Source organism: Magallana gigas, chromosome 2 (genome assembly GCF_963853765.1).
Source record: "Magallana gigas chromosome 2, xbMagGiga1.1, whole genome shotgun sequence".
NCBI classification, from domain to species: domain Eukaryota; kingdom Metazoa; phylum Mollusca; class Bivalvia; order Ostreida; family Ostreidae; genus Magallana; species Magallana gigas.
In genome coordinates, this window is record NC_088854.1 from 53,496,129 (window position 1) to 53,523,298 (window position 27,170).

Here is a 27,170-nt window from a genome sequence, read left to right on the forward strand (position 1 = left end):
GAAGCCTTCACTTCAGTCGATCTTTCTCCCGTAAGCTCTGCTGACGTAAAAGTATCCGAAAAAGCACGCGACACCAAATATACAGACACATGTGACCGGAACTGACCGGGTGTAAATAGTATCTGAACCTCACTGGAAATGTAAAGTTTATCGACAGAAGATATGCGTTTGACGTGCAACTACTAATCAACCTGGGACAAGACAGAAATAATTCATTATATATTCATTGTTTAAAAATTAATGCCTAAATTCCCTTCCAGTAATTATCAGCTTCCTAACAGAGAACAGAAAGGGGACGTTTGTCAAACCGCTGTCCAAGAAGTGGATTAACTTCACCTTAAGCACGAACAGAGTTCCAAATGCATTTACTCTAATGTCTTAAGGATAACAGTTCTGATAAACTGATTGTGACGATACCATGTATAGCCATATAGTGTGTGCCTTACTCTGTCTCCTACCAAATATAACGGGTATGTACACATTTATATATTTCATGTTTCACAAAAGTAAAAAAAGAACTCCTTTTTTAAAAGAAAAAAAATTTAGAAGACAAACAATTTTTATTTGTCATTGAATGGACCTTATACACCATCCAATGTTTTGGTTGTCGTTGGCTCTATAACAGTGCATGTCTTGTTAATAGGTCGTCATTCAATAAGTAGTATTGGCAGCTATGTAAAGATTTGTGTTGTAACACAATAGAAACACCTTCGTCTTCCACCTCTTTGGCAAACTATCTATTTAGAAATGTTAGATTCACACTGTGAGCCGCCAAAATAGAACTTGTAAAACACCTCTACTTAACAATGGCTCAATGGCTCTATAACTTAAAAGCTTTTAACTTAAGTGATATTTGTTAACCTCATCCCATGTTAAAAGAGGAAAAAACCCAGACATTAGCAGTTTGTATGCTCTTAAAACTGCTGAGCTTTAAATTTACAAAGATTTTCATTCATTGAAATTGAATGCATATCTGCTGCAACAAATGCACTTCTCCTGTTGGCGGGACTTTGTGGTTTGTAGTCATTGTCTCCTTTTTCATCAGTCGCATTCACACAAGAACGTTTTTCCAATTTTAAAACACTGATTGAATAGCTAGACCGCGCCTTGATTGTCGGCACAGTACTAGATTGTCGGTGTCTGAGATTTTTTATTTTGTGCTTCGAGATCAATTCTTAATAAAAATCCGTTATAACTCACATAGGTCCACCTCACCAATGCCAACAACCATCTGTTTCAGGGCGACTCGAGTTTCCTCTGATTATCAGCGTCAGTTTGTGTTTTACAGGGTCAATAACACGGTAATTAGGACATTGTGTTACCATTGATCGCTCGTCTTGATTTCAGATGAACTTATGTTACACCATCCTTCTACATTTTCTAATTCAATAGAAGAAACTGTTCTGGTCTAGAGCGGAGACACATAAACAAGAAGTCGGGTTTATTACAATCAAGAATATGCCAAACTAGTATCGTTTTGTGACAATTAATATAAATTTATTCTCCCAATTGACTTGTTGATGTATATCGCGTACAGCAAGACTTTGTTAAAAATGATTTTTTTCGGCATCGATAGATATTTTGTAAGGTAATTCTGGCATCTCCTCCGTGATTATCTCTGCGAGCCAAATAAAAAGAAAACGAGAAAATCACATGCTAGTAAATTAAATGTCATTCATTGAAGATATAAATTCTCAACACAACTCGTGAAACAGATAGCATTCCCTTTTATTAATACCATTTTGAAGATGGGCATCATTTTTGGAAATCTCGTTGGTTGGAAATGGTCAAGAAGATTTAAAAGAAGGTGATTTTTGGGGGAAAAAAAGAATATTTATTTTTAATCAGAAAAGAAGTTCAAAAGATTTGTTGGGATTTTTGATTTTGTTAAAATGTTGATATTGTTACTTAACATGACTGTAATTTGTCTCTGTGTCACTAGTGCCACATTTATACACCGGTTACTTACACCATCCAATTAAGTCTACATCTGATCATTATCATTTGTTAAATAAATAGTACTCCAAAGCCTCATTCCGGTGTAGCGATCTTGTTCATAATGGGTCGTCCATTACGGATTAGGATATGAAGAAATCTCGCGGGAAATTCGCCGTACTGTCGGCGCATTGCTCGAGACGACAGCGCCATCAAAGAGACCTTTTACTGGATTGGTCAGCAAAAGTGTTGATGACGGGGAGCATACACTGTTACTCTGCGAGAGTTTAGCATGACGAGGTGATATTAAAAAAGATGCCCCAAAACCTTTGTAACCCCAATCAAGGGGTAGAATAAATTTTATTACTCTTTCTTTGGACTGTATGAGCACGAAATCAAAATCTGATCAATTATTCAGTAATTCTTGCGTCTTATCGAGAAGATAACGTTTTAATTTACTTTCTATCACCCTGACGCTATTTTGAAATTGATCTGTTTTATCTCACACAAGGGATTTTGGTCATATCTCAAGACGGGTTATTGATGGAATATTTTGTTTAAAAAAAACCAATGAATTATTACTAACGCGATGAAATCAAATTCACCGCCGGGCTACAAAACCCGAAAAACCCAGATTAATGAAGCGAGGTATGATCAAACGTGAATAGTTTTAAACTTCTAATCGTCATACTCATATCCATTCGAATGTGTTTTTAAGGCGTCGAGCTAATGCTCGGCAGCCTTCTAGCGATCGTCTGGATTGGCAATCGTCCAAAAATTCATGCACTGCACCGCCTTTTTAATGCGCATAAAAAATAAGTTCCTTGAAGTATTAAACGTATTACAAGATTTGTATTCCTTTTATTCAACTAAATTGTGTAAAAAAAAAAAACAACTTTGCCTCCCTGGTTATTGACAACTCATTGCATTAGTATAAATTTGCTTAATCAAGAAATGGCGGATGAATACAATAAGGTGCAATGTAAACATTCATTCGGCACACCTCGGCAGATTCGTACCTCATCATTTGATGTAGGATACCGGAATCGGCCGAGGTGCGCCGAATGGTAAACATTCACTAAAATATTATTTAAGTTTATCGCTTACATTTTGATTGGAGACTGTGCCCGATAGAAATAGAATTTGATATGTAAATGTATTTGTTATCGGGCATGGTCTCCAAAATAATTGTAAGCGATAAACTTATCTAGAGATTTTGTTGCAATTTAATAAACACGATAATGCAGTTGGTTTGGTCGAGCATTTTAGATAGCACGTGTTGTGGATTTGTTAGTAAACAACCATAGCATAGGTAAACTTGTTTCAAACGGGAATTGAAATAAATAAAAGTATGTTTTATTATTATAATTAGGGACACACTGTTAATGTATTCAAATTATGAGCCTGTGAAATGTGCAAAGACTTTTTAAAGCAGAAAGAAAATTATAAATTTTTTTTAACTTTGAAATTTCTTCGATTTTTGTAACCATGATGAGTTATTGTATTATAAACTCATCACTACCTATTTTATAACGAAATATACTGATTATTGTTTTTGAAACAGCACAAAATGTAATTTATTTCCTTTTTTTATTCTAATATTATTTGATAAACGACTATATATAAGTACAGAAATTCAAATTATTGATATCATTCTATATAAAAGAAAAGGTCAGTTCGACGCCTTTGTGGCCGTTCCGGCCTTTGATTTCATCTACTAATGGTCTTGCTCTCTTTAATATAACACTTGGCTGTGTATATTACCGTTTTATTTTGCTTATATCAAAAATGCAATTCACACTTGCGCCATAAAATATTTTGCGATGTATTGTACCAAAGTGACAGTATCTTTAAAAAAAATAATGATTTAGATTTCCAATTTACGCTGACGTATGCAATGCCGCATTTCATCAAATAAATACCGAATATGTCGGCACTTTTATGATTCGCGCGATTGTTATATGCATTTAACGTGGTCAGCAAGAACATCTACTTTAATCACGGGAATAGCTACCAATTGACATTAAAGGACAAATTGCAACCAGGCTTGTTCTAACAAACAGAAACCAATTCTTTGAAGTCAAGACTATCGAAAGCAAGGCATCGGTCTGCTACCTTTAATTGGGACCAATTCAAACTAAAACCAAGAAACTGCACGACAATACCACATAAACAAAGGTTTACAGCGCTAGAGTCTGTCATCCTGTGGTCATGGTCCGCCTGTATCGACTTCTGGGGGGCCCCTGCCTTCAGGAGCCGTGTAATTGAACCCAGTCCTGCTGCTCTGTTGCCATATTAATGACCACGACGCATGTCGAGCGCCATCGAAATTTTTACAGTTTGAGAATTTGTCTTTACTTAATGACTTGGAAGTTGAGGTATTGACTTTCTAGCGAAGATGTTGTATTGATATTGTAGGTTAGTGAATTATATAAGTCAGGGCGACAGATGTTCAATTAGTTTGATACACAGTTCTTTACATATCACGCTGTATTCTCAATCCCTATAGATTCACCGTATCGACATCTAGAAAGCTTTGATGTTTGCATCTATTTTTATCTTTCATGTACAATGGTATTAAAAGATTGTAAATGTTCGTAAAATTTCAGCAGTCATTCGTACATTTTCAGGTATAAGAACTTTTTATCTGTATTCGAAGTTTTCTTACATGTTTTTATGTACCTCTGGGACTCATCAGTTCTTATCCCTTAACTCAAAACGACTGGAGTGCTGAGGTGTAAAATAAGAGATCCTTTAATTTTTTTCTGTAAAGAACAGAAGAAAAAGAAGTTTGGTCAGTTAACTTCAGAAGGTTCCTGTTTAGCTGTAATAGAGATATTGATTACGGGGAACAACAAAAGGAACAATTAAATAACAACAAAAGACGTAGTTGAGCATGCAGAGATATTTATGGTTAATAAACCTTTGGGCAAATATTTTGTAACTTGTTTCCGATAATCATATGATAAGCAATTAGAGTGAAGTATATGAGCTATTAGAATAGGCAGGTCTTTGAAGAGAAACTGTTTTACAAAATTAGCAAAAATCAATAATGTCGCGTAACTTTTCCTAATTGCTCGAAAGGTTCCACTGCTAATGATTATCAAAGTAATCAATACAATTTCCTAATTTTTTGCTAAATTAAAAGAAAAAGAAATCAGGCATTCAAATGAAGAAATGTACATTTAAAGTTTGTCGTAAATATAACAGGGAAATTTTTAAAATTCTTCACCAAGGGAATTTGTGGGATAAATTTTTGGTGATACTTTTATTAGTTAGTCACTTTGGGACACTTAATTTCGTAGATTCATAATAAAATATAAAAAACTGCACTTTATTAGTCTTTTGAGAATGTATATTTTTGGAATAGGCCGGTGTACCCACGAGTGTTGACAAAGTCTTAATTTGGGGAGAATTACAGTTTTGTTTGCCTCTTAAGATCAATCTGACCAGATTCTGTCGCCATCGCGAGATATGACAGGAAAGGAAAACGCACCATCATGTTAGATTCGTCCCAGGCACATGAGGGAAAATGGAGCGCTATGTAAACCAGTTTAAGAGTTAGTTTTGGAACAGGGATACATGTTTATAGTAGCATGCAGTAGCTTGAGAGTATGTACAATTACTGAGCGCATTGACCAATCAACTTTTAATACAAAATCTGCAAATGCGCATACCAATTTGCAGTTCATTTTTACTCATTCAAAGTCATCCTAAATTCTCAATAGATTTAGATTTAATCCGTAATAAATACTTGTAAATAAAGACCTAAAGGGTAACCAGAAGTGGGTAGCATCCATACAGCATTAATGAAGTAACTACTGTATTTGTTAAACAACCACTTTATATCATGCCTTACATGAAGCTATGAAATAAACTTATAACACAATTCACTTTTCAATCCAATATCACTGTTAAACGCCGATACTGTCTGTTTTCCAGAATATTAGCAACAGTCTTAGAATGGTTATCAAAAGGAGATAGTGAAGACAGTAACGTGATATTGGAGTTTTGATAGCTTGAATAATACTGAATTTTGTTCTAAATGATCAAGTGAGGGGACTACAAATTACATAATCTGTCTAAAGTAATCAAACGCCTACATGTCACGTGACTCTTTTCTTCACCATCACGCTATCATTAATGAATTCATTCCCATTGTTACGAAAAAGTGCATAAAAACAAAGCTCGGCTGTTAAATATATACATTGTTTGTAAGGATATGGCTTACAGACTTATTCTTTTGTCTTTTAAACTTTTCTCAACAACAATAAAGATTTTTTTATACTTTGCTTAACACAAAAATAAAACATGCTATACGGTAGACAATTCTCATTTTGAAATTAAACATAGATATTGTTTCCTTATAGAAATTGAAGTCTAGAAGTAACAAAGTATGGATTTTGTATGAAGTAGTTTTGGTGTGCACGTCACATATTTACTCGTGTATCATGACAAATCGAACGATTGTCTAGAAAAAACTCATTTTCTTGCTTGAGTTAACCAAAATGAGACATTAAAGTGTGAAAAACCGATTTTACGTCAATTCATCGAGGTATGTTATTGTTCAACCACAACGAAGCGCAAGAATATACATAATCCTTGTGGATTACATAATTGATAGTAAACATGAAAATAAAAATGGATGGACTTTGTCTTTTCATTTGGTACTACAAATAAAACTATTGATCCATGAGAAAGGGAAAATTGACAAAAAGCAAAATTACTTTCTGGGCAATTAAACGTGCATTTACTTTGATCGTTCGATTCTCAATTTGTTGAAAATTTACGTAATAAGAACGACTTTCAGCGTTCGATTAAACATTTAATGTCTTTCAAAGAACGTTTTCATTGCATTTTGGATTAGCCGAAAACTGCAAGAATAGTCGATTGCACATAAACATTATCCGGTGTAGAAAGATGTTTGGAAAGAATAAGTGGCGGAGCTTTAAGCCAGCAGTCTGCTCCCTCTTCTGTCGTGATAGCTCTTAATACCCGCTGTTAATACGTCGTTAGTGATTGATGGATGAAACTATCAATTAATGTTGACCGCTCTTGAGAACGAATTCTGACCCAGTTAATTAAAATTTACATTTTGGGGTTAATTTCTCAATTGAAGTTCAATTCTCCTTATTCTCAAAACCATATCAATGGTACAAGATGAATAAAAGATACATAAAAGACACAGAGGCATGCGTATATAAATAGGAAGCACAGGAATAAAAGTTTTCTATATGAATAGAAAGGTGATGGCTGGATATAATTCACTAAGTTAATTAGCAATTCAAGCATATCGAAGTGATCCCATATATAATTACCAATATAAATATGTACAACCTTATACATATAACAATATTAAAATTAAGCCAAAGAAATACAAGATATAGTTCCTTTTGTAAGGCAATCTAAAGGATTTTTGTAATCCCTTTTGTTAAAGAATCTGTTATTATGAACAAACGAGTTTATTCGATTTTGGTCTGATGACCAAGGTCTGTGTAATTGCTTGTACGTGTACAATGTTACTCTGGCCACTGTGACATCTTAAATGTAGATATGAATTGTATTCATTCAATATATGATGAAAGCTATCATGTGTGAGGCTACACGAATGTGAACACAAATTCTATGAACTTAAAAGACATAAGTTGAATCAGTTGAAAGACTCAATTGTGATATATGATTATACCCCAGGCATTTATAACTCATCATTCGGGAGAACTATTTTTTTGTGTTTCTCTGTGACTACTAATCAACACCAAACACCAAACTGTGTTATCTTGTTTAAGCATACTTTATTCTGCAATCAGAACTTAATACATGTAGATCCATAAATGTTCAAAAAGTTTGAAATATGACACATTTATACCATGATAACTTGTGCTAAGCATGGAGTATATTGATATATGTATAAGTTTACGAAATCCGATGCAATAGTGAAATCTTAACCGAGCCTTCGATTTGGTTAAGTGCAGAAAGTTGTTACCTTCAGCTATCTTTGCAAAAGGTCCTGGTGTTAAACTTCCAGATAAAAGCCATGAAAAATATTTCTATTATCAATGCATTTAGGCGAGCTATGTCGGCGATCAGCACAATGTAATAAATTGTTTTACAACTTTCCGATTACGTTCGTGTTTGATATATGTTACGACGCTCGAATTTCTTCTTTCTGTTTAATTTCTCTTTATCGTTTCTCGATTCCGAAGAGTAAAATATGATTATATTAATGAAACAAGAGACCACAGCTAAGAGATACAACATCGACCCTCAGCTTATTGAAGTGAAGGGGACAGTGGCGTCAACAGAGTCCATATAAACTTAACTTGTTCTGAACTACTTGTAGTTTTTAGAACATGTTTTTGAGTGTCACGACGAATTTTTATCATTACGTCAACACTTTTCTTTAAATTAGATATTTTAAGTACTCTTTTGTCGACACAGAGTAAAGAAAAACAATTCCAAAGACAAAACGTACAGTGTAGTTCAGTTTTATCTGCAGTTGCAAATTTTTGTCCATCAAAACTCATTTAAAATTCCCAGAGAAGTCATATCAATATCTCTCATAAAGCTTTATCACCCACAATATTTGATTTATTGTCAGTATCTTACAATCGGATTAAGACGCCTTTGTTTCGACACATACCCTTCATATTTTCGAAATAATAAACCCATCATGTTCTTTCTAATCACCATTTTTTCTGTCTCATTGCAGTCATCCTTTCCATGTGGGATGAATGGTGGACGTATGATGGTATTTCTGGTGAGTATTTTTTTACTTTGCCATAGCTGAAGGCCATTGAACTCTATTAAACAAGTGTGTACACAGTGTGCCTTCGACACCCTCGCTTCGTCTGATGGTCGGCTGTTACTGTCATCACATAACCCCTCTCCTCCCGTATTCCCTTTGAAGGTGAAAAATTGAAGATAATTGACCTGCGATAATAGAATGGATCACTACTGTATTTATGGGCCCTTTTTCTTCGCCGCAGGACACAAACTTTCCTAATTAATTCGGTTCATGTCAGGAATTTCGAAAACCTTTTTTTTCACCGTTGCCTTCACCTGCGTAATTTGCAGAAAAAACGTTTAACATCGAATATTTATCTCGATGACTTGCAAATCACTTCGGATTATTTGATGAATCACGAACTTAGACTAAAGCAGTTGCATTACGTGTTGAATACATTCGATAGCGGTAAAAAATGTCAAAAAGTTTTTTTTTAATGATGGTGGCTTTTATGAAGACTTGAAGAATTGTTTAAAGGATTTTACTCGTAAAACTGTTCATAGAATGGAAACTGTCCTTCAATGAAGTTTTGCAAAGCTGTAATATTTTGGCCAATATCGAAGACCACGGCTATCCTTAAAGGTCACTGGATTATAGGGTATATGAGGTGCACACGTTAGTTCTACGTTAATGTCAATTTCTTCATTTCTTATTTATACGACTATTTTTGTGGAGATGTATTTCTGGGTTTGTTGTTTTATACAAATGGACGTAACTGTCTTGATTCTTTGTCTGAGAAATTGAGTTGATTTTTATTTGTCCAATTTATTTGTTATTGTGGTGAGTTTGATTGAGGAGAGGTCCCTTAGTTCATTTTATTTTAACCGAGAAATTTGGCAACATTAATATCCGTAAGCGGTTTTTATCATTACTGTATCAATGTTTCTTATAATGAATCCCCGGTTCACGAAGTTCGGATATCCCATGGGTCTGTAATACATCCAGCACTTTGCAATTGTTTTACGACAAAAAAATTCTTCCTGCTGAAGTTTTCAATTTCTATATTATTTCAAATCCAGGAAAAAACAGGGTTTTTTTCCAACAGCATATCATCATTACGTTAAGTTTTGTAGCTATGCTAAATCAAAATTGTTAAACATCTTTAACGCAAACTAAAAACTCTTGTTTGAGCAATTCCGAATTCCAAATACAAGTGAAATTAAGATGAAAAAAGAATAAATATCACGTCTCCGGCACTGTTTCGGACGTCAATAACTTGAACTTTTACGAAATCGGTAACTTTGGTAAGCTGTCATTTTCTGCAATATCTAGATAAATTCTTGCATCCAGTACCTATAGTATATCTGTCGAGAACCTATAAAATTGAAACTGTTGGTCTCGTGTGGGACATGAAGAATGCCAAGAGTTCCTGATTTACTGTGTCTGAGAAAAGATTCTATGATCCAAAGCGGACTGGATCCTGACAATCCTGATTGCTGCTTCCATTATCGAATGTCCAATTTTCAAGAGAACTTTGTGATGTATGATCAGCTCAAGAGAAGTTGTCTTCAGATTTTTTTATCTTTCAGTCGATCCTGAAATAAAAATTTCCTTTTCAAATTGGTCCGTAAAACTGTTACAAAATGGTGGGTGACGGTGGTTAAATATTTATGTTTGCACAGCAGACTCTTAATCTTACCAGATTTCCTAGAACTATTTCTAGTGGAGACGTTTGCTTAAGCTTGTGTAGTTGCACCTGTCAGAATAAGGTTAATTTGACTAACTCTTTTTTCTTTGTATGTGTCCCATGGGCAAACGCACTGTCGACATAATTACAATGTATGGTGACGAAAAGTCGAAGAAAATCAGTACGAAGGAGAATCCCAATTCGTAAATACTGGATGGGTCTTGCACACAAGGAACCCACTTAATCGTCACTGGCCCGTCAGATACTTCTATAGTTATCATAGCGATGATAGAAGCTAACAGACGCGTGCCTTGATGGGCTATCTCTGTAATATTAGGAGACAATTAGGTAAAGCAATTGATTTTGGTAATGAGATTGTCTCCCTTGACCTGCTAGGAGAGAGTAGAGAGGCGAGTAATGATCAATATAAACTTATACTTCCAATGATTCTGCTTACAGAGACGGAAAACGGATTTGGTTCCGTGTAATAGAGTTGTTCTTTTGATGCGGAAAATAGACAGCTATGAGCTATGTTGACTGATGATAGCAAAATAAGTCTTGTTAAATGTCTTCAAGGAAGATCATCACAAGTTGTATATGATAATTCGGAGAAAGCACAAAATGCTGAGATTTTTAAATGTCAATTACTAGCTCTTAGATTTTACAGTATTGTTGCATCAGAATACGCACATGGGTCACGATTAATAACACATGTATGCCTAATTAGAACTGTTCAGAAGTATAATGGGGTTGGAGAATACCCCAGCTGATTGTTTAGCCCGAATAAAAGGATCAAAGTTGAATAAAGGGGAGAAATTCAGATTTAATTAGCTGCTTGAGTTGTATTAATTGATAGATTATTATTTGCATTCATAATAATAAATTTAGACTTATTTACTACACATAATATATGTGTGTGTAATTCCGTTTTGTACATGTATTTGATTATAATTGCAGCCATTAACGACTATTCGAGAGTAGAATCGCATGAACGTACATTTAATCAATGGAATCAATTGCATCTGAAAGTGCATCAAATAAACGTGGGAGCAGAGAACACGCGTGTCTTTCCCTAACCATTTGGTTAGCTGGTTCTTTGTTGTGGTTAAAGGTACACGTGTTTGTCACGTGTGTAAACAATATGGTTGGCGGTACAAACAGTTCTAAATTAGTCAGTTGTCAGATCCCCGATTTGACAGAAATGTTTCGATATCTGATATCCTTCAAGAGTTATATAATTGACAGATATAACAGGCGATAATATAATCTACTCTTTACGATTTTATCTTCCAAATTATATATTGATTTCCGACATTCATTTTTTTTACTGATTTGAATTAATACAGTCTTAGTTCAATGCAGATTGATCATATAATAAGTTTGTGAATCAGTATGTAAATTTATGTTTTCAATCCAATTAGGTTATTTAACATAAATCTGAAGGGATTCAGTCTGAGCCATGATATACAATGTAATTGCATTAAAACAGAACCCACTTGCGACGATGTATTTTTTTTATTCATGTTCTTAAAATACATATATATTTAAATTCTCATTCTCTCTCTCTCTCTCTCTCTCTCTCTCTCTCTCTCTCTCTCTCTCTCTCTCTCTCATGAATCTCTACTCTCAGTTTGTTAAAACTATTTCCAAAGTCTGCAGACAGCATGAGATAAGGAACAAAACCAAGGGACAACATAATTGAATTTTCGGTGTGCAATAAGATCAGCAAAATGAAAAGGATACTATTGGAGGTTGATGGATAGGTTTTGACTGACTATTGGAGAGCACAAAAGTCAATACAATCACCACTGTATGATCTTGTCAACAGGAGTAGTTTGTTGATAGAATCAAGTCTTTAGGATAGTTTCATTTCATTCATTGCTCTACATGAAACTTCGTATTTACAGTCATCCAGAATAGTTTCATTAATAGAATTGGTTTTTCAACTGAGGAAGAGTAATCTTTTTGTTATTATCTTTTTTTTTTGCTTTGCTTACAGAATATATAAGATTGAATCTTGTCTTTGATTGTTCAATTAGAAAATAGAAATTTTCCTTCAAATGTTTGTGGCAGGTAGTTCATTTTATATTTTATTGATTTGGTTTGTTGAACTGCTTTTTTATGGAAAAATTACTAGCATAAAATACTTAAGGGCCACTGAAAGAACTTTGTTATCTAGAAACTAAGTGAAATTGGTAAACACAGTCGGTAAGTATGTAGATATCTCATTGGCGTTGGACTCACACCGGCGCGGTAGAACTTTGAAGAAAAAAAATGATAGACTGCCTAACTTGTCTGCATCATTAGAATTCATCAATCTTGGTGGATAAGTATAATTGTATATATCTGGCCGAGTGGTAAGCGCGGTGGCCGCTTACTGCTAGGGGAGTAGGTTCCACAGGTCGTGAGTTTAAGACCCGGCCGGGGCGTAGGTGGAGCTCCAATATAGTGAATTTCCTCGTGCTATTTGTATATCTTTATCCTTCAACATGGGCAGGTATATGTCAAATTGATATATATATATATATATATATATATATATATATATATATATATATATATATATATATATATATATATATATATATATATATATATATTTCTCAGACCATACCTTATTGAGCTATACACTGTAAAATATCTTATAAGTCAGTGTATTTGGTATATATATTTTATCATCTTAATAATAAATTTCTTCAAATTATTAGTCTTTGAGATCGATATAATCGGAATCGCTTCATCACAGTCGCTTGGCGCACGATAAATCAATTCCAGTGATATTATGATATATCATTGATATCTGTATCGGATAATATTATGAAATACGAATCATTATATCTGATACGTACAAGCCTATCAATTTATTCCATAAATGATGCCATTTATCGTAAGCGAATTTCCCGCTAATTACACCTTTCAGTTGAACGTTATACTTGGGAATGGGGTGATTATTACAAGAACTGTGATACCGTCTTAATACAAGTTGCTCACGGAACACTTTATCAGTAGTTTGGAACCATTTGTTGAAGTGATAGGATCATTTTTCACAGGAAGTTTAGTTATAGATACTGTAATTAAATGACTTCATTGCTGGTTTGAATGTGAAAATTATAACGGGTTTCATGACAAAATGAGCTGAAATTAGCCATTTTTATTCTAATATTATGTTATGTAAGCAGAGGCGATCGCCAAACTTTGAATACAAATAGATCATTCTTTTTTTATAATGATTGCATAGAGTATGACTCAAGGCTATGCCGTCAACTTGTTCTCTTTTTTTTTTTTTTTATTTGCAATTTATAAATTTTTCACATAGACATTCATACACACACTCATACAATCTCAACAAGAATATACAATAGATAGCTTGAGGAATATAGTTGATACAACGTACAGAAAAGAAAGTATTGGAGTCTACTCTTGAAAAATATTTCTCCACAAACTCCATCTTTTGTCAAATATTTTCATTTCAGCATTTTTATAAGATATACATTTTTCAATTTCATATTTCACTTTTAAGTAACATAATAAACCAGATAAACATGGAAGTTTGTTTTGTTTAGAATAATAAAAAATGAATAGTTTTCCATATAAAATAAGGAAATTCACAACACTTGTTCTCTTCTTGATAGTTTGTGAATGAGTGTTAAACTCAATTTATATTACAAATGAACTGTAACTGAATGTCGCAAAATGCATAATTATCCTTCCTGGGCTTTTGTACAGGAGGGAGTTAACATGTTTATTTAATATTACATGCATAATAATATTCTTTTACTAAAGATACAATTCTGTAAAATATTCTCTGCAATAACCATTTATATGACTGAACTGATTTTCAATCTTAACGTTAAAAAAGAACAATTCAGTTATAATTTAGAAATATCTAATTCAAAATTGAACGTGATTAATGTCTTAGACATATTATCAAAATAGTAAGTTCTATATTAAATTCTCTTGGTAAAACAAACTTTAGAATTGTTTTTATATCTGCCATTAGCAGGAATGAGATGGTCGATAAATGGAAAAAGGTATTAAGTCTGAAGTCAAATCTCGAACCATTGCATATCTTTGTTTCCTTGTGAAATATCTTTATTGCACCGACACATTAAACTACAATAAAGATCAATTCACACTGTTTTGGGTATCATCAGCTTCACACAAGGACTGTGAAAACCAAGTCCTATTTGATAACTTCATTTATTGGATGGGTCGGTAACAAGCGATAACAACTCGACACTCTAGAAGTATTCGAGTGTGCTCCATCGATTACACCTCAAACAAATTACGCAGCAATGGGGTAATATGATAGTGGGATCAAAATCGTAAAGAATATCACATCCTTTATGGTTTTCATAGGTTACTTTTCAATGACCATGACAAACGCTGAGCAAAAAACAAAGACAAATTAATGTGTAAAATCTGAGGGTCAATATCGTTAAAACGACACTGTCAGGTTCCTTTTAATAATGGCTTCTCCGTAATTTGTAACGTTTGTACTCTGTATTCTGACGATTTAGTTCATTTGATGTATGGATTTCAACTTTATTAAAACATTCCTGGAAAGTACATTTAATTTATTTTCATCATCATCACAAGATAGATCAATGTATTTTACGGGAGTAAATCTTCCTATTAGCACGTAATATTCAATTCTCTTCTATTGTTAATATCATAAAAAACTTAGATGAAAAATGCATCTTGATGATTTTTTTTATCAAACACGTAAAATAATTGAATGATAAAAACCATAACTTATTCCAACATTAGTAAAGTGATTTGAATAAAATGAGAACAAAATCAATTTTAGTGATGTCTTTTCTCTCTCCATGTTATCCTATGCATCAAAATGATGCGTGGGATGAAAACCATGAACTATTTTAAAATATAATGCTTTAAAAAGAAAAAAAACTCTATTTATGGTGTGATGATGAAAGATATGCATGCATTTTTCTCCGTGTAAATCAGAAATTAATAAAGATTCAATACTGAGAGTTGTGTTACTCATGTTGGTACCTTTTAACTATAAAGGATGATGGTTACTGCCTCGTTTAATTCTAGTGGAAAATTAGTTTTGTTTGAAAACTACGACTTTGTCAGTTTCATTTTGTGTGTTCTAATCAATTCATAATTTTATTGTAAGTATGTGATTACTTCATTAACTTTACGATATTGTTTATTTACTTTATCAATTTATCAAAGAAACTTATTCTTTGATTTTCAAAAAATAAATACTCATAAAACCACACGACGTCGACGCATTATACAAATTTATGATAAATAGTTGGTTAAAAAGACTTTTCTAAACGGTTTTTGTTTAATTAACATGTCTGTATGTTAATGGATATTTGATAATTCGTCTCCACTAATGATCCGACCATAATTCCAAAGAAGTTCAATAATTTGTGTTTAGTTAGTTGTCGTGACATTTCATCACTGTAATGGTTTCTCTTTCTGCTGTCTCTGATTACAGGTCCGTCACGCTGGGGGTCCTACAACACGGAGTGGGAGCTGTGCGACAAAGGGCGATTCCAGTCCCCCATAGACATTAACCCGGCCAGGATGATATTTGATCCGAACCTGCAACCCTTGAACATTACAAACGAAAAGGTAAATACGCCATCATAGAGAGCTAGCAATCATTTGGTTTTACTCAGGGTTGTACTGAAATATTACTGCATTTTAAGTTCAGTTCAAAACCTTTAATTAATCATTTAGCAAAACGATTTTTTAAATTGATAATGCAATTAGAAAAATAACACATACACATAGAAAAAAGCTATAGCTTCAAAGTAAGGAAATGATATGCATGAAATGCAAATATTTAATGTTGGTTTTATTTAACCCAAGACAAATAATCATATGACTTTTTTAATGGCAAAAATTGATTGTTTTTAGCATTGAAAATGTTAAATCTTATTGTTTTATTTCAAAATAAGGTTATTTTGCATGTAGATTGATGGAGTCTTGATGAACACAGGCCATGATATAAGGATTTCATTGAATAAATCCCATGGATCTCAAATAAATATCACCGGTGGACCCCTGTCTTATAAATATACAATTTATCAAATAAAGCTTCATCTGGGAACAGAAAACGACAAAGGGTCGGAGCACAAAGTCGCGGGAAAAGCTTTCCCTGCGGAGGTAAGGTAATATCTTTTATATGACGTCATCTTTGGAGCAGCCCATTATTATATTTTCTCTGATTTTCTAACTGTTTGTGTGTTTTGTAGATCCAGCTGTTAGCCTATAATTCAGAACTTTATGCAAACGTTACACATGCCAAAAAGTCACCCTACGGGATTGCAGTCGTGGCCATTCTAGCGGCGGTGGGTATACCATCCAACTTTCTTTCAAAAGCTGTGTTAATTTGTGGACGCAGATAGAGGTTTTTATTGCATGGCAGCGCCCTGTTTAATTTTCAGTGTCATTTTAATTCCCAAAACGCTCGTAATGCTATACATAGCTTCTAATTTAACTGCTTTGGGATATAAAGAAAAGCAAGGATTGCTAAACACTTGAATTAAACACTTATTCGAACTGTTAATCACTTTGGGTATATATAAACCCTCAATATTTCACATTCAAAATTTTTAACTATAACATATCTTGCTGTTTTACAAAGGAAAGCGATAAAAACATAGATAAAAAGATTTCAATAAGCCGACACCTTAGAAACCAAGTTTAGTGGATCATTCTTATCACTGATAATATTTTTTGTATAAATCTTTTTGAAAGGGTAAGCTAGTTATAAAGTGTATTGAGTTCACCTGTCAAATGCTAATTTGGACTTTAATTTATATTGTTTCAGCTTAAAGATCTAGGAAACCAGCATTTTAGTGTTCTAGTTAGAGCTGCAGAAAAGTTAAAAGAAAAAGGTAGGTCACAATTCAGTCCATGTTAAAGGACACTGGCATTATTTTTTTTCTTTTTTTATACTCAGAAAAAAAACTGAAATGAATAATGTTTGAATTGAAAAATTGATAAATAATTAAAAAAAAATTCGAAAAATTCAATCATAATACACAAATTTAAAAATTATTTTCAAATTAAAAATTAATGAAAACTTCAAAATTATAAAATGACTTCTTTTTTCATTATATCAGATGAGGAGGATTAATAAGAAGATGGGGGAATAAGATGGCGCAATTGCCCATTCGGTTTAGCAATGAAATACAATTTTGAATTCTTTTTACCCAATTAAATCTATTTATGAAACATTATAATACAAGTTTGCAAAAGCACAATTTCTAACTATATTTAGTTTTTGATATAGTTAACAAAAGATAAGAAAAAAATGTTGGTGGAATCGAACCCATAACATAAAAACCCTAAATACATAAGGTTAGCTTATGTCAGGTACCCTAACCACTAAGCCATTTCAGACACAACCAACTAGGCTGTTTAAACCTTATGGGTGACTTTGACCACGAATTTACGGACTTGTATTATTTTTTCAAAACGTTCAACTGTTGGGATACAAAATGATATATTTTTAATGTATAGTGGGTCATCTCTCCACGTTTTTGTTGATTGAAATCCGTTTGTTTTCCAATAGACCTTATTTAGACTATGAGAAAAATATGTAGCACAGACCCACTTTATAAAAGAAAATGCCTAAGTTCTAAAAAATGGCAGTATTTGCAGGTTTTGATACGTATACGCCTGTTTGAGTCAACATATTCCAAGTATTGAACATATTTATAGGTTTAAAATCAATGATATGTTAAATATATATTGTTTTGAATGATTTTTGTTTTAAAAAATCAGATTTATCTATATCTTAATTTTTCAGTAGCTTGTCCGACCGTGTATGGGCATTTTACACGCCGTATCCACCCATCTTCTTTTATCAAATTTTACGACATTTTAACAATGCAAAAACAAATGAATGAAGAATATATCCACTAATAACCATTAATTTGTTTATTTTTTGCAGGACTCTTTACAGACCTATATAAGTTTTCTTTGTCCGAAATTTTACCCGCAACCTTATCTTACATCACCTATGAAGGTTCGCTGACACAGCCAGGTTGCCAAGAGACTGCCACGTGGGTCATACTGAACAGACCAATGTATATATCAAATTACCAGGTATCCAATTGTTCAGACTCAGTTATAATTGCGCAGTCGTTAAATTGAACAATTTGTATTTTGTGTCAAAATGTCATGGGGGGATTCGAGAAATTGCTCTATAAGTTTTACATATTATGTAAACATGAATGATAATTTGTATTGGTATGAAACACAGCTAGTTTAAAATGTTGAACTTTTACAAAACTGTTTTACTATATCGCTGTATTTTTTTCAAAAAGAACAATAAACAGTGTTCTAATTGAGAAATGCATCGAACCAGTTTTTAATGGTACCATACGTAAAATGAATATTGTTTTCCTGTACATCGGCTTAAATATTTTGAATCTTGATTTAAATAATAGTTAAGTAAACTCTAAATATGATATCCTCAATTTTGATAATCCATCATATATTAAGTAATTCTAAAATCAACTACAACGGAAGTAAATTACTTGTCGGTATGCTTAACATGTTGAAACAAAGGACCGAAATAAGCGCTTTATTGCTTAACTACAAACAACTTAGACATTAGACAGCTACATGTATTATGTTAAATTGCTTTATCATTATACTGATAGATTTAAAAGTATAATTAAAAATAATGTAAATGTTCCGCATGAGTACATTTCTTTTTAATATTTTTATTTATTGTTACGTGACGTTAAATGTTTTCTTTCTGTATGAATGAATGAATACAAATATTGACCTACATGCACTCTTACATACTTGACCCCGAAAAGTTTTTATGCGGTCATTCATCTCGAATCTTTGCTTTATCATTTTACTGTTAGATTTAATAGTATATTTAAAAAAATTGTAAATGTTTCCGCATGTGTACATTTCTTTTAAATATTTTTATTTATTGTTATGTGACGTTAAATGTTTTCTTTCTGTATGAATGAATGAATACAAATATTGACCTACATGCACTCTTACATACTTGACCCCGAAAAGTTTTTTTATGCGGTCATTCATCTCGTATACTAGTATCTAAAAGTGCAAATAGGACATGATTTAATATCAATCGTCAAATGATATATCAAAAACATTTAAAATAAAGATAAATAGAATTTTCAGGGATTGTGGATTTTTATTTATGTAATTGTAAAATATGTGGTTTTTATTTTGACATGAACTTGGAGGGTTTTTTTTCATGAAGTTAATTACGTTGAAATTGTTTTATAAATGAATAGTTGGAGAAACTTCGGGGACTGACTAGAGGAAATGGAATAGGAGATCCTCTGATGGAAAACAATTTCAGGCCGGTTCAACCGGACAACAGGCGATTAGTGAGGACCAACATCCCAGTGAAAGAGGTGGGCTATGGTTAAAATTCCATAATCAGATCGTCGTATAACTATATTTCAAGTGATTAATCATTTTATTGTATGCCTCGTTCGTTGTTCATTTCAGGAACCAGATTGTGATATCAAGAAAACAACTAGTTATACTGGTAGGTGATCTATAATATTCAAGTTCTTGATTTTATATCCGATAGACTAAACACACAATAATACAAGTTGACGTGCTATTCATAATGTTGTTCTTTTACTTTCAGTAAATAATAAGTTAAAGCCAAGTTAATAATCAATGTAAGTATAAATCATTGTCAATGCTCTTTTTCTTAACCAATTATTACTTTCAATACTTTGGTTTTCATCAATGTTTAAGAAAACTTGTATTGCCGTGTAAAAAGCAGTCGCAAAAAACGGATGAATAACCGTTACTAAAGAAATACGCCTTCTTTACAATATTATTTTGATCTTAAATTTTACATTTCAGTAGTTAAATTTCCATACATTAAATCCAAATCTATATATTTTTAATGAAAAAAAATAAAAAAAGATTTGAGATTAATACATTTAAAAATAGTTGCTTAAATATATTAAGATCAATGTACATTAGAATTTCAAATTAATGTGATACAATGATTCAAGCTAAATGGCTTTCATAGTTTCGAACGGTTTGAACACTGAAATTGTGTCTGTAGTTTATATTTTTATTTTTTGTTTTCAGAGGTGTGCTGCTACAATTGACGGGCTTCCATATATATATTTGTATTATTCTTATTACATTAGCTAGTCTTCCAGAGTATTTAGTGTGCTTCAAAGTGTCGTCTATGCCATCAGCTCGAGAAATCATATTGATTTTAATGCGAGTCCGAGAGGTTTGTCACTTCTCCTGGTAATGGCCAGGCTGTACACTTCAACCAAGGACTCTCCATGAACCAGACCATCATTTTTCCTGCATGGATGAAACAAAGCTTTAGCCATATTTGTTTTGTTTGTGTGTGCCATCTTGACATAATAAAGTCATATCCCTTGTGTGGCGTTTTTATTCAATGATATTCTTTATTATATCGTGTATTGGGAGCATCAGGTTCAGATCTTTGCAGTGACTGGGTTTTACGATCTCTGATCCTCAGTAATGTCTGATAACTCTAAATTATCCGGATTTATTTTATTCGTTCCATATAGACAAATTTATATAAATTTGGTCTTCTAATGGAAATAGCTTGAATAGTTGCTTGAATAGTTATTCAACGAAATATTTGACTCGGTGGGACCACGGAAATATATAGCTTGTAACTACTTAAGGTAAAGGGGTTCGTGCACCGATACACCTGTTTAAACATTTTTTTTAAAATTTGATCTCAGCCTGTATGTTTATTCCATTATTCATTCAGGACAAACATGTAATAAATTTGTTTAATGCATGGACACCATCAATAAAATTCTTTTTATTTCATTTCATTTATAAATTTTGAAGGACATATAACATTTTTAAGAAGAAAAAATATTTTGACGCAATACTCGGTAACAAGCCGTAGAATGAGCACGGAACATGCACATTGTTTAGAATTCCATTCTGTTTAGAATTGATTGTTCATAATAAAAATCTTCCTGTTAACAGAGAGGGTTCACCAAAACGTCTCGTGTTTGGAAATCCATATTTGGAAATATACATTACATTTTATTTATTTATCTAATAATTAAACTTACTGGTATCTACATATCTTTCCTTTTCAAATAATCTGAAGTCTTGGTATCGTTTCTTTAATTAAGATTCATCAATGAAAGATACATGATTGTTTAGCAGATATGAGAATAAAAAGATAAACAATAATTTCATAATCTTTGAATTAGTCAAAAAACTAAATAGATCATCAAACTCTTACGGGAGGTAGGGGGTGCAGACCAAACTCTGTTGGTAAAAACAAGAAAGATAACCGTTTCTAAGTTGTAGTTTATTCATCATGTCATTGTACAAATAAATTTCAGACAGTTTATTTAAAAATAGTTACCAGAAAGAATCCATATGAGAATCCTATGAAAGAAATGATCACCAAGCTCCCTAAAACAAATGCAATTATAATTAGTGTTTTTTCTAAAAAAAAAAAATCCCTTCATGCAATGCCTGAAAGTAGACCTTATAAGATTACAACCTCGAAACAATTTGATATCGACATTATAAAAACACTTCTATGTAACACAATAAAACACTATCAATTTGCTTAGGAAGATTATAAATTTCATCTAATTTTGTCATCTACGATGAAACAAATTTAATCACTTTTAACATTTGAAACTAAATTTCTGGGCTAGAAAAAGTCTTTCACTTGTCTTGTTCAACCCTTTAGCAGAGAAAAACAGTATTACAAACAAAAGAAGTGATTTTTTTTTAAATTTGTCAATAGATTTTGTCGTTACAATTCAAGAAACGTCAAGTCCAATGACTCCCAAAAGATGTGATTTAAAAAAATGCTCTCCCTTATTTCTTTTTAAAATTTAGTCAAAGCATTCATAAGAAAGTGAATTATCCATAATCATTTTAATTACAAACGTTATCTTGAAGCGTTATTTGCTTTAAAAAAAATCAAATGCTAAATCAACGAAATAAAAAATGCTGATTTTCGTGACGAAAAAGTGATATTTTAATTTTTTTATAAAAAGGAAAAAAGAAAGAATGAACTGAGAAATGTTGATAACACAGGTCAAATCATACATAAATTTTCCATTTTAATACAAAGGAATTGTATAGTTTTTGTCAAATAATTGACAGATACGAAGTATTTTATTGATATATTATCTATGTTGAGAATACAAAAATACAAAGAATAGTTTTTTTTATAACCTCAATTTAGAATTTAAAAACAAGTTCCCAAGCATATATTAATTAATGTATACATGTATATTTGCAAATTGATACGATTTCATTAAAATGTCACAATGATAGAAAAAAGTTTCAAAACCTATTGACATCACATGATTGTATATGTAATTAAAATCCAAATACAATAACATAACTCATTTGGATTAAAGGGGCATGATCACGATTTTGCTCAAATTCTATTTTTCTGGTTTTATTACTTACAATGCTTTAGGAATGCATTTCTAATGATCAATGAAATTTGAGAGTCAGTTTCAGAGTTATAAGCAAGATACAGGGGCACACAATTCTTTGTCATGTAAACAAGGATCGTGTCCTGTTGTTGTTAACATAGTTTCAATATACCAGTAGTAAAAATCTTGTTCAAGCTGATTTGTCGTTTTCTTATTTTAAGCATAAATAAACAGTACTTAACGTTTAAACATTCATTTGAGGTTAAACTGGAATTGAACATTCAAAATGTAAAAAAAAATCATTGTTTACATAGCAAAGAATTGTAAGCCCTGTAACTCGCTTATAACTCAACAAATGACACTCAAATCTTGATTGCCTATTAAAAATGCCTTACTGAAGAAATGTGAACATTAAAATTGGGAAAATAATTTTTTTTACCAAAATCGTGATCATGCCTTTTAATTAACAAAATTCTTTGGAGAAACATGAAGCGGTATTCAAGGTCTTTCTGTTTAAAACAAAGTAAAAATCATAGCAATATTTATGTAGTTATTAGTATTAAACAGTATTATTATTATCATTAGAATTTATAAATTGCACAAATTTATAAATAAAATTCTATCAATGGCGCTGAAACAGTAAGGTATGATTTGTTTAAAGTTTTAAAAATACTAATTCTGGTAGGTATTACTGTATATTAAATATATGATTGATTATTCGGGCTACCTAAACTAAATCTCTGTTGTCAACATTTAAGATGCAGATCGGTTGAGATTTATAAAAGATGAACTTTCACTGATTTTAAAAACAATATTAACATTAAACATATGAAATACATAAAATATACAAATTCATTATTTAATCAATGTGATATTTATAATATTTTTATGACATACCTCATGATATTTTGCAATACCATTACTTTGCACAAGGTTCGTCCTGTGTGTCTTTTCACTCTGAATCAAAGATACTGCAAAGGAAAGGAGAGCATCATATTTAAGGGAAAAAAAACATGAATCTTTACCTTGATATTGGTTTAATAATTATGCAACAATTTTTTGGGGGAAAACACTTTAAAGGGGTTGGAGAAAAAAATATCTTCATTTATGTTAAGAACATCAGAAGAAAAAGAATCCTTATCATTGTTTTTAAATGCAATGCAACTGAAGTGTTGTTGCAACATAAATTTTGTTTATGTTTATGTATTTATCTTATATAAAAAACAATTCAGCTAAAGAAAATAATTTTATTAGAAGACAATAATCTTAAAAACAATTATTAAAAGCACAGTCTCAAATCGCTATTGCAAATTTACACGTGCAAGAAGGATTTGGTTTTTGTCAGTTGTAGAAAAAGTCTTTTGTGTCTCCCTAAGATATTTTGTATAAATAAATGTATACATTAGGACATTATTCACTACCGATGCTTAACGGAGGTTTCAAATTGAGGAGACAAGTTTAATTGCCCAATCCTCCAGTTGATTTTAACACCAAAGACATAAGGGCTATCATCTTTGATTCAATCCAAAGAAACATTCTAGTTATAAGGAATTTCATTTTTTTTTTGGCAGCTCACCTTAGTTGAACGGTCAAGTGAGTATCTCTGATTACTTTCTGTCCGTAGTCCGTTTGTTAGTTTTATACTATGTAGGTTATCATAACTTCTGGTTCAAATTCATACTCTTCAAAGAAGAGATAATTAGGGGGGAAAAGTGTGACTGTGTTTAAAACGTCCATAAAAGGAACAGAACGAAAAAAATATTTTAATGATGAAAACTAGCTATTTACAAGATCTCAAAACTTAACTCTCATTATTACAAATAGTTATGGGGGTTGGGTTGAAGTGGGGATGAAGGTCAGCATTTGCCTCATGGTCCCTTTTTTGTGTACACTGCTTATTGAGGTGTTTTTAAAGCTCTGTTAAAATTTGAACTTTAGTTGTCTACATGCAGTACTCACATATTTTAGATCTGTATAGGTCTTGTGCCAAGTTTCTGTTTGCAAACATTGGTATTATATACTGAAAAAAAGGTTTATATAAAGTAGAGTTTCATCTTGTATGTACTGATAATATATTGCTCATAACATGCACGTATGGTATATACAAAGTAATATGTCCTTCACACTAAATTAAACATTTCAAAGCCTAACAACTCATTTTAGATATATGTGAAATAAATGTACCTATATATTGGTGAACTCATCCTTATAATTCATAGTTTCATACTGTGTACAAGGCTACAAAATTATAACCCCTTTTCGTCTCAAATTAAGGAAGTTTGCACCTGAAATACTAGTAATGTCAATCATCCAAAAACCATTTGGATATAAAGATGGGGACTCAAAATGTTTATTTATTTTATTTGTGACCATATTACATGTCATGTTTTGGAAAATAATATGGGGTCCAAAACAGAAATGATAATTTTCCTGAAATTTTTGCTAAAAGTTGGCATGGAAATTGATTATTTAAAAAACAAACAAATATTTAAAGTTTAAACTACTAGTATTACTGAATTATGACTTTAATACAGTATGAAGTAAAACACATGTAATGACCTTAAAAGTAATATCTAAGTCAAAGCCTAAAAAATGCCAGTACATAATTAACACAACAACAGACATTAAGATTGTTGCAAAATTTTAGAGTAATCAAATTATTATTCAAATAAGAAAAACATACGTTTAATGTTTCATGTAAAAGTAAAAAAAAGTAGGGGTCACATATCAAATATTTGAGATATAGCATGAAATAAGCTAATTTTAGGTCAAAATTGGAGTTTTGTTTTTTTTTAAATTTCTCTGAAATATAAGCTAAATATGCTAAAATATATTGATAGAAATATCAAAATATTGTTTAAATATGTCTTTCAGAATATAATGAATATATCGTTATACACAAACAATCTAGAAGTTTGGTCTGCGATGAACATTATGAAGCTTAAGTTACAGTACTCTAAAACTGTTCATTTTCTTTTTAAAAACCTTCCGCCACAAAATGTAGTTCCATATTAAACTCTGTAAAAATGTATTTTTTAAAAACAATTTTATTCAATAAAGTTTATTTGGCATTGTAAAATATACATATACTACTAGAATTAATAAGTGGTGCAAAATTTTCAGACTAGAGGTGACCCAAAGTGGCTACCTTAAACCTGAGGAGGAAACCTCTTTAAGGGATAGATTAAGCAATGTGCTGTATCCCCTTTGTGCCCATAGTGATTATAGACATCGTGATGCAATGTCATTATTGTTAAAAAAAACTCTTTTTCTACATTCATTTTGGTTTTTTTCTGATAAAAAAGATGGTAAGCAATTATAGTTTATTTTGCTGTTGATATGTATTATTGATGATACAATAACGGTGCATAAAAATAGCGTTTATGATTGGCTGAAAAAAAACCTTTGAAAAAAAAGATACGTACTTTTAAAGTTTAAAACAGTTCAATGCCTAGTGTGCACTGAAATTGTTTTTCAGTGTCATATCAATGACATGATCGGTTGTTTGGGTTAACTAGAAATAAATATTCGTTTTTAATAAAGATACCCTAACAATTATTTCATATTGACTTAATTATACTTTCAATTTGCATGGACAAGTTCAACCATATTTCAAATTCTCTCAATCCTCACACACAATTACATTTATGTTTCTTTACACTAAGCAAACTTTGTTGTTTTTTAAGCAATTAATTCTAGGATTTTGGGGTAAAACGTTCACATATTTAAAAAAAAAAACCCGTTTAAACAGGATTGCAAAATCAAACCCCAATAACAATACACAACAACTCTAGCTATTATCATTTTAGATATATCTTCCAGTCCACCAAATATAAAATGAAATGTGGTGATAACGAACAGTTTTCAGCCGTTCAGATTCAAAATTCTCACGGAAAAATACAAAACAAGAGTGGAGCAAACATGGACCCTACTAAAATTAGAGGTAGGATCGGGTGCCATGGAGGAGTGATCACTGCAATTCTTTAACTTTAAAAGTCAGCTGATTCGCCATGGTCAATTGATTACTGTTTGCATCTGGGCAGTTTTCTTGAGTTACAATAAGTGCATACAAGATGACAATGTTATATCGTAGAAATTGTGAATTCAAAACAAGACATTTATCCGTAAATGCTAGGTTAATTGAAATGTGAAGAACAATCCTTTCAAATATTAGACTTTGTTTTCGTCATAACAAATCATATTACTAAATTAACATGTTCCACTGGACTTCTCTTAATTTTGCTGGTAAATAACAATTGACATTTAGTAAATTATCATCTATTTTCAAGAAAAATAAACATAATTTCGTTCAGAAAAATAAAACATTTTTGAAAGCATTTACTTCGTTTCTACCGGAAGTCCTTGTCACACAGAAGGAGAGAGCTACGCCATATTTGCTGGC

General features: G+C 31.9%; 1 protein-coding gene and 1 long non-coding RNA gene across 2 annotated transcripts in view; one reads left to right on the plus strand and one right to left on the minus strand.

Annotated features, from left to right (window-relative positions):
* Positions 1–20,749, plus strand: LOC105321002 (carbonic anhydrase-related protein 10). The gene is made up of 11 exons (XM_011419160.4): positions 1–470; positions 8,645–8,692; positions 15,820–15,956; positions 16,302–16,493; positions 16,583–16,678; positions 17,161–17,227; positions 18,289–18,443; positions 19,619–19,741; positions 19,839–19,878; positions 19,984–20,017; positions 20,442–20,749. The coding sequence occupies exons 1-10, from the start codon at positions 419–421 to the stop codon at positions 20,007–20,009; spliced, it is 936 nt and encodes a 311-aa protein (XP_011417462.2). The 5' UTR covers positions 1–418; the 3' UTR covers positions 20,010–20,017; positions 20,442–20,749.
* The window catches only part of LOC105321003 (uncharacterized), an 8,719-nt gene continuing 2,167 nt past the window's right edge, over positions 20,619–27,170 (minus strand). The window contains exons 2-5 of the long non-coding RNA XR_010711335.1: positions 24,728–24,788; positions 23,666–23,739; positions 21,730–21,779; positions 20,619–20,669 (exon numbers count right to left, since the gene is read on the minus strand). This is a non-coding gene — a long non-coding RNA (uncharacterized lncRNA). The remainder of the gene's footprint in view (positions 20,670–21,729; positions 21,780–23,665; positions 23,740–24,727; positions 24,789–27,170) is intronic.

Excerpts from the sequence above, each read along its gene's own strand:
- LOC105321002 (XM_011419160.4), top strand. The coding sequence starts at position 419 with ATGTATAGCCATATAGTGTGTGCCTTACTCTGTCTCCTACCAAATATA. Across the intron at positions 18,444-19,618 it reads TGTATATATCAAATTACCAG|TTGGAGAAACTTCGGGGACT; the intron begins GTATCCAATTGT and ends ATAAATGAATAG. Across the intron at positions 19,879-19,983 it reads GAAAACAACTAGTTATACTG|TAAATAATAAGTTAAAGCCA; the intron begins GTAGGTGATCTA and ends TTTTACTTTCAG.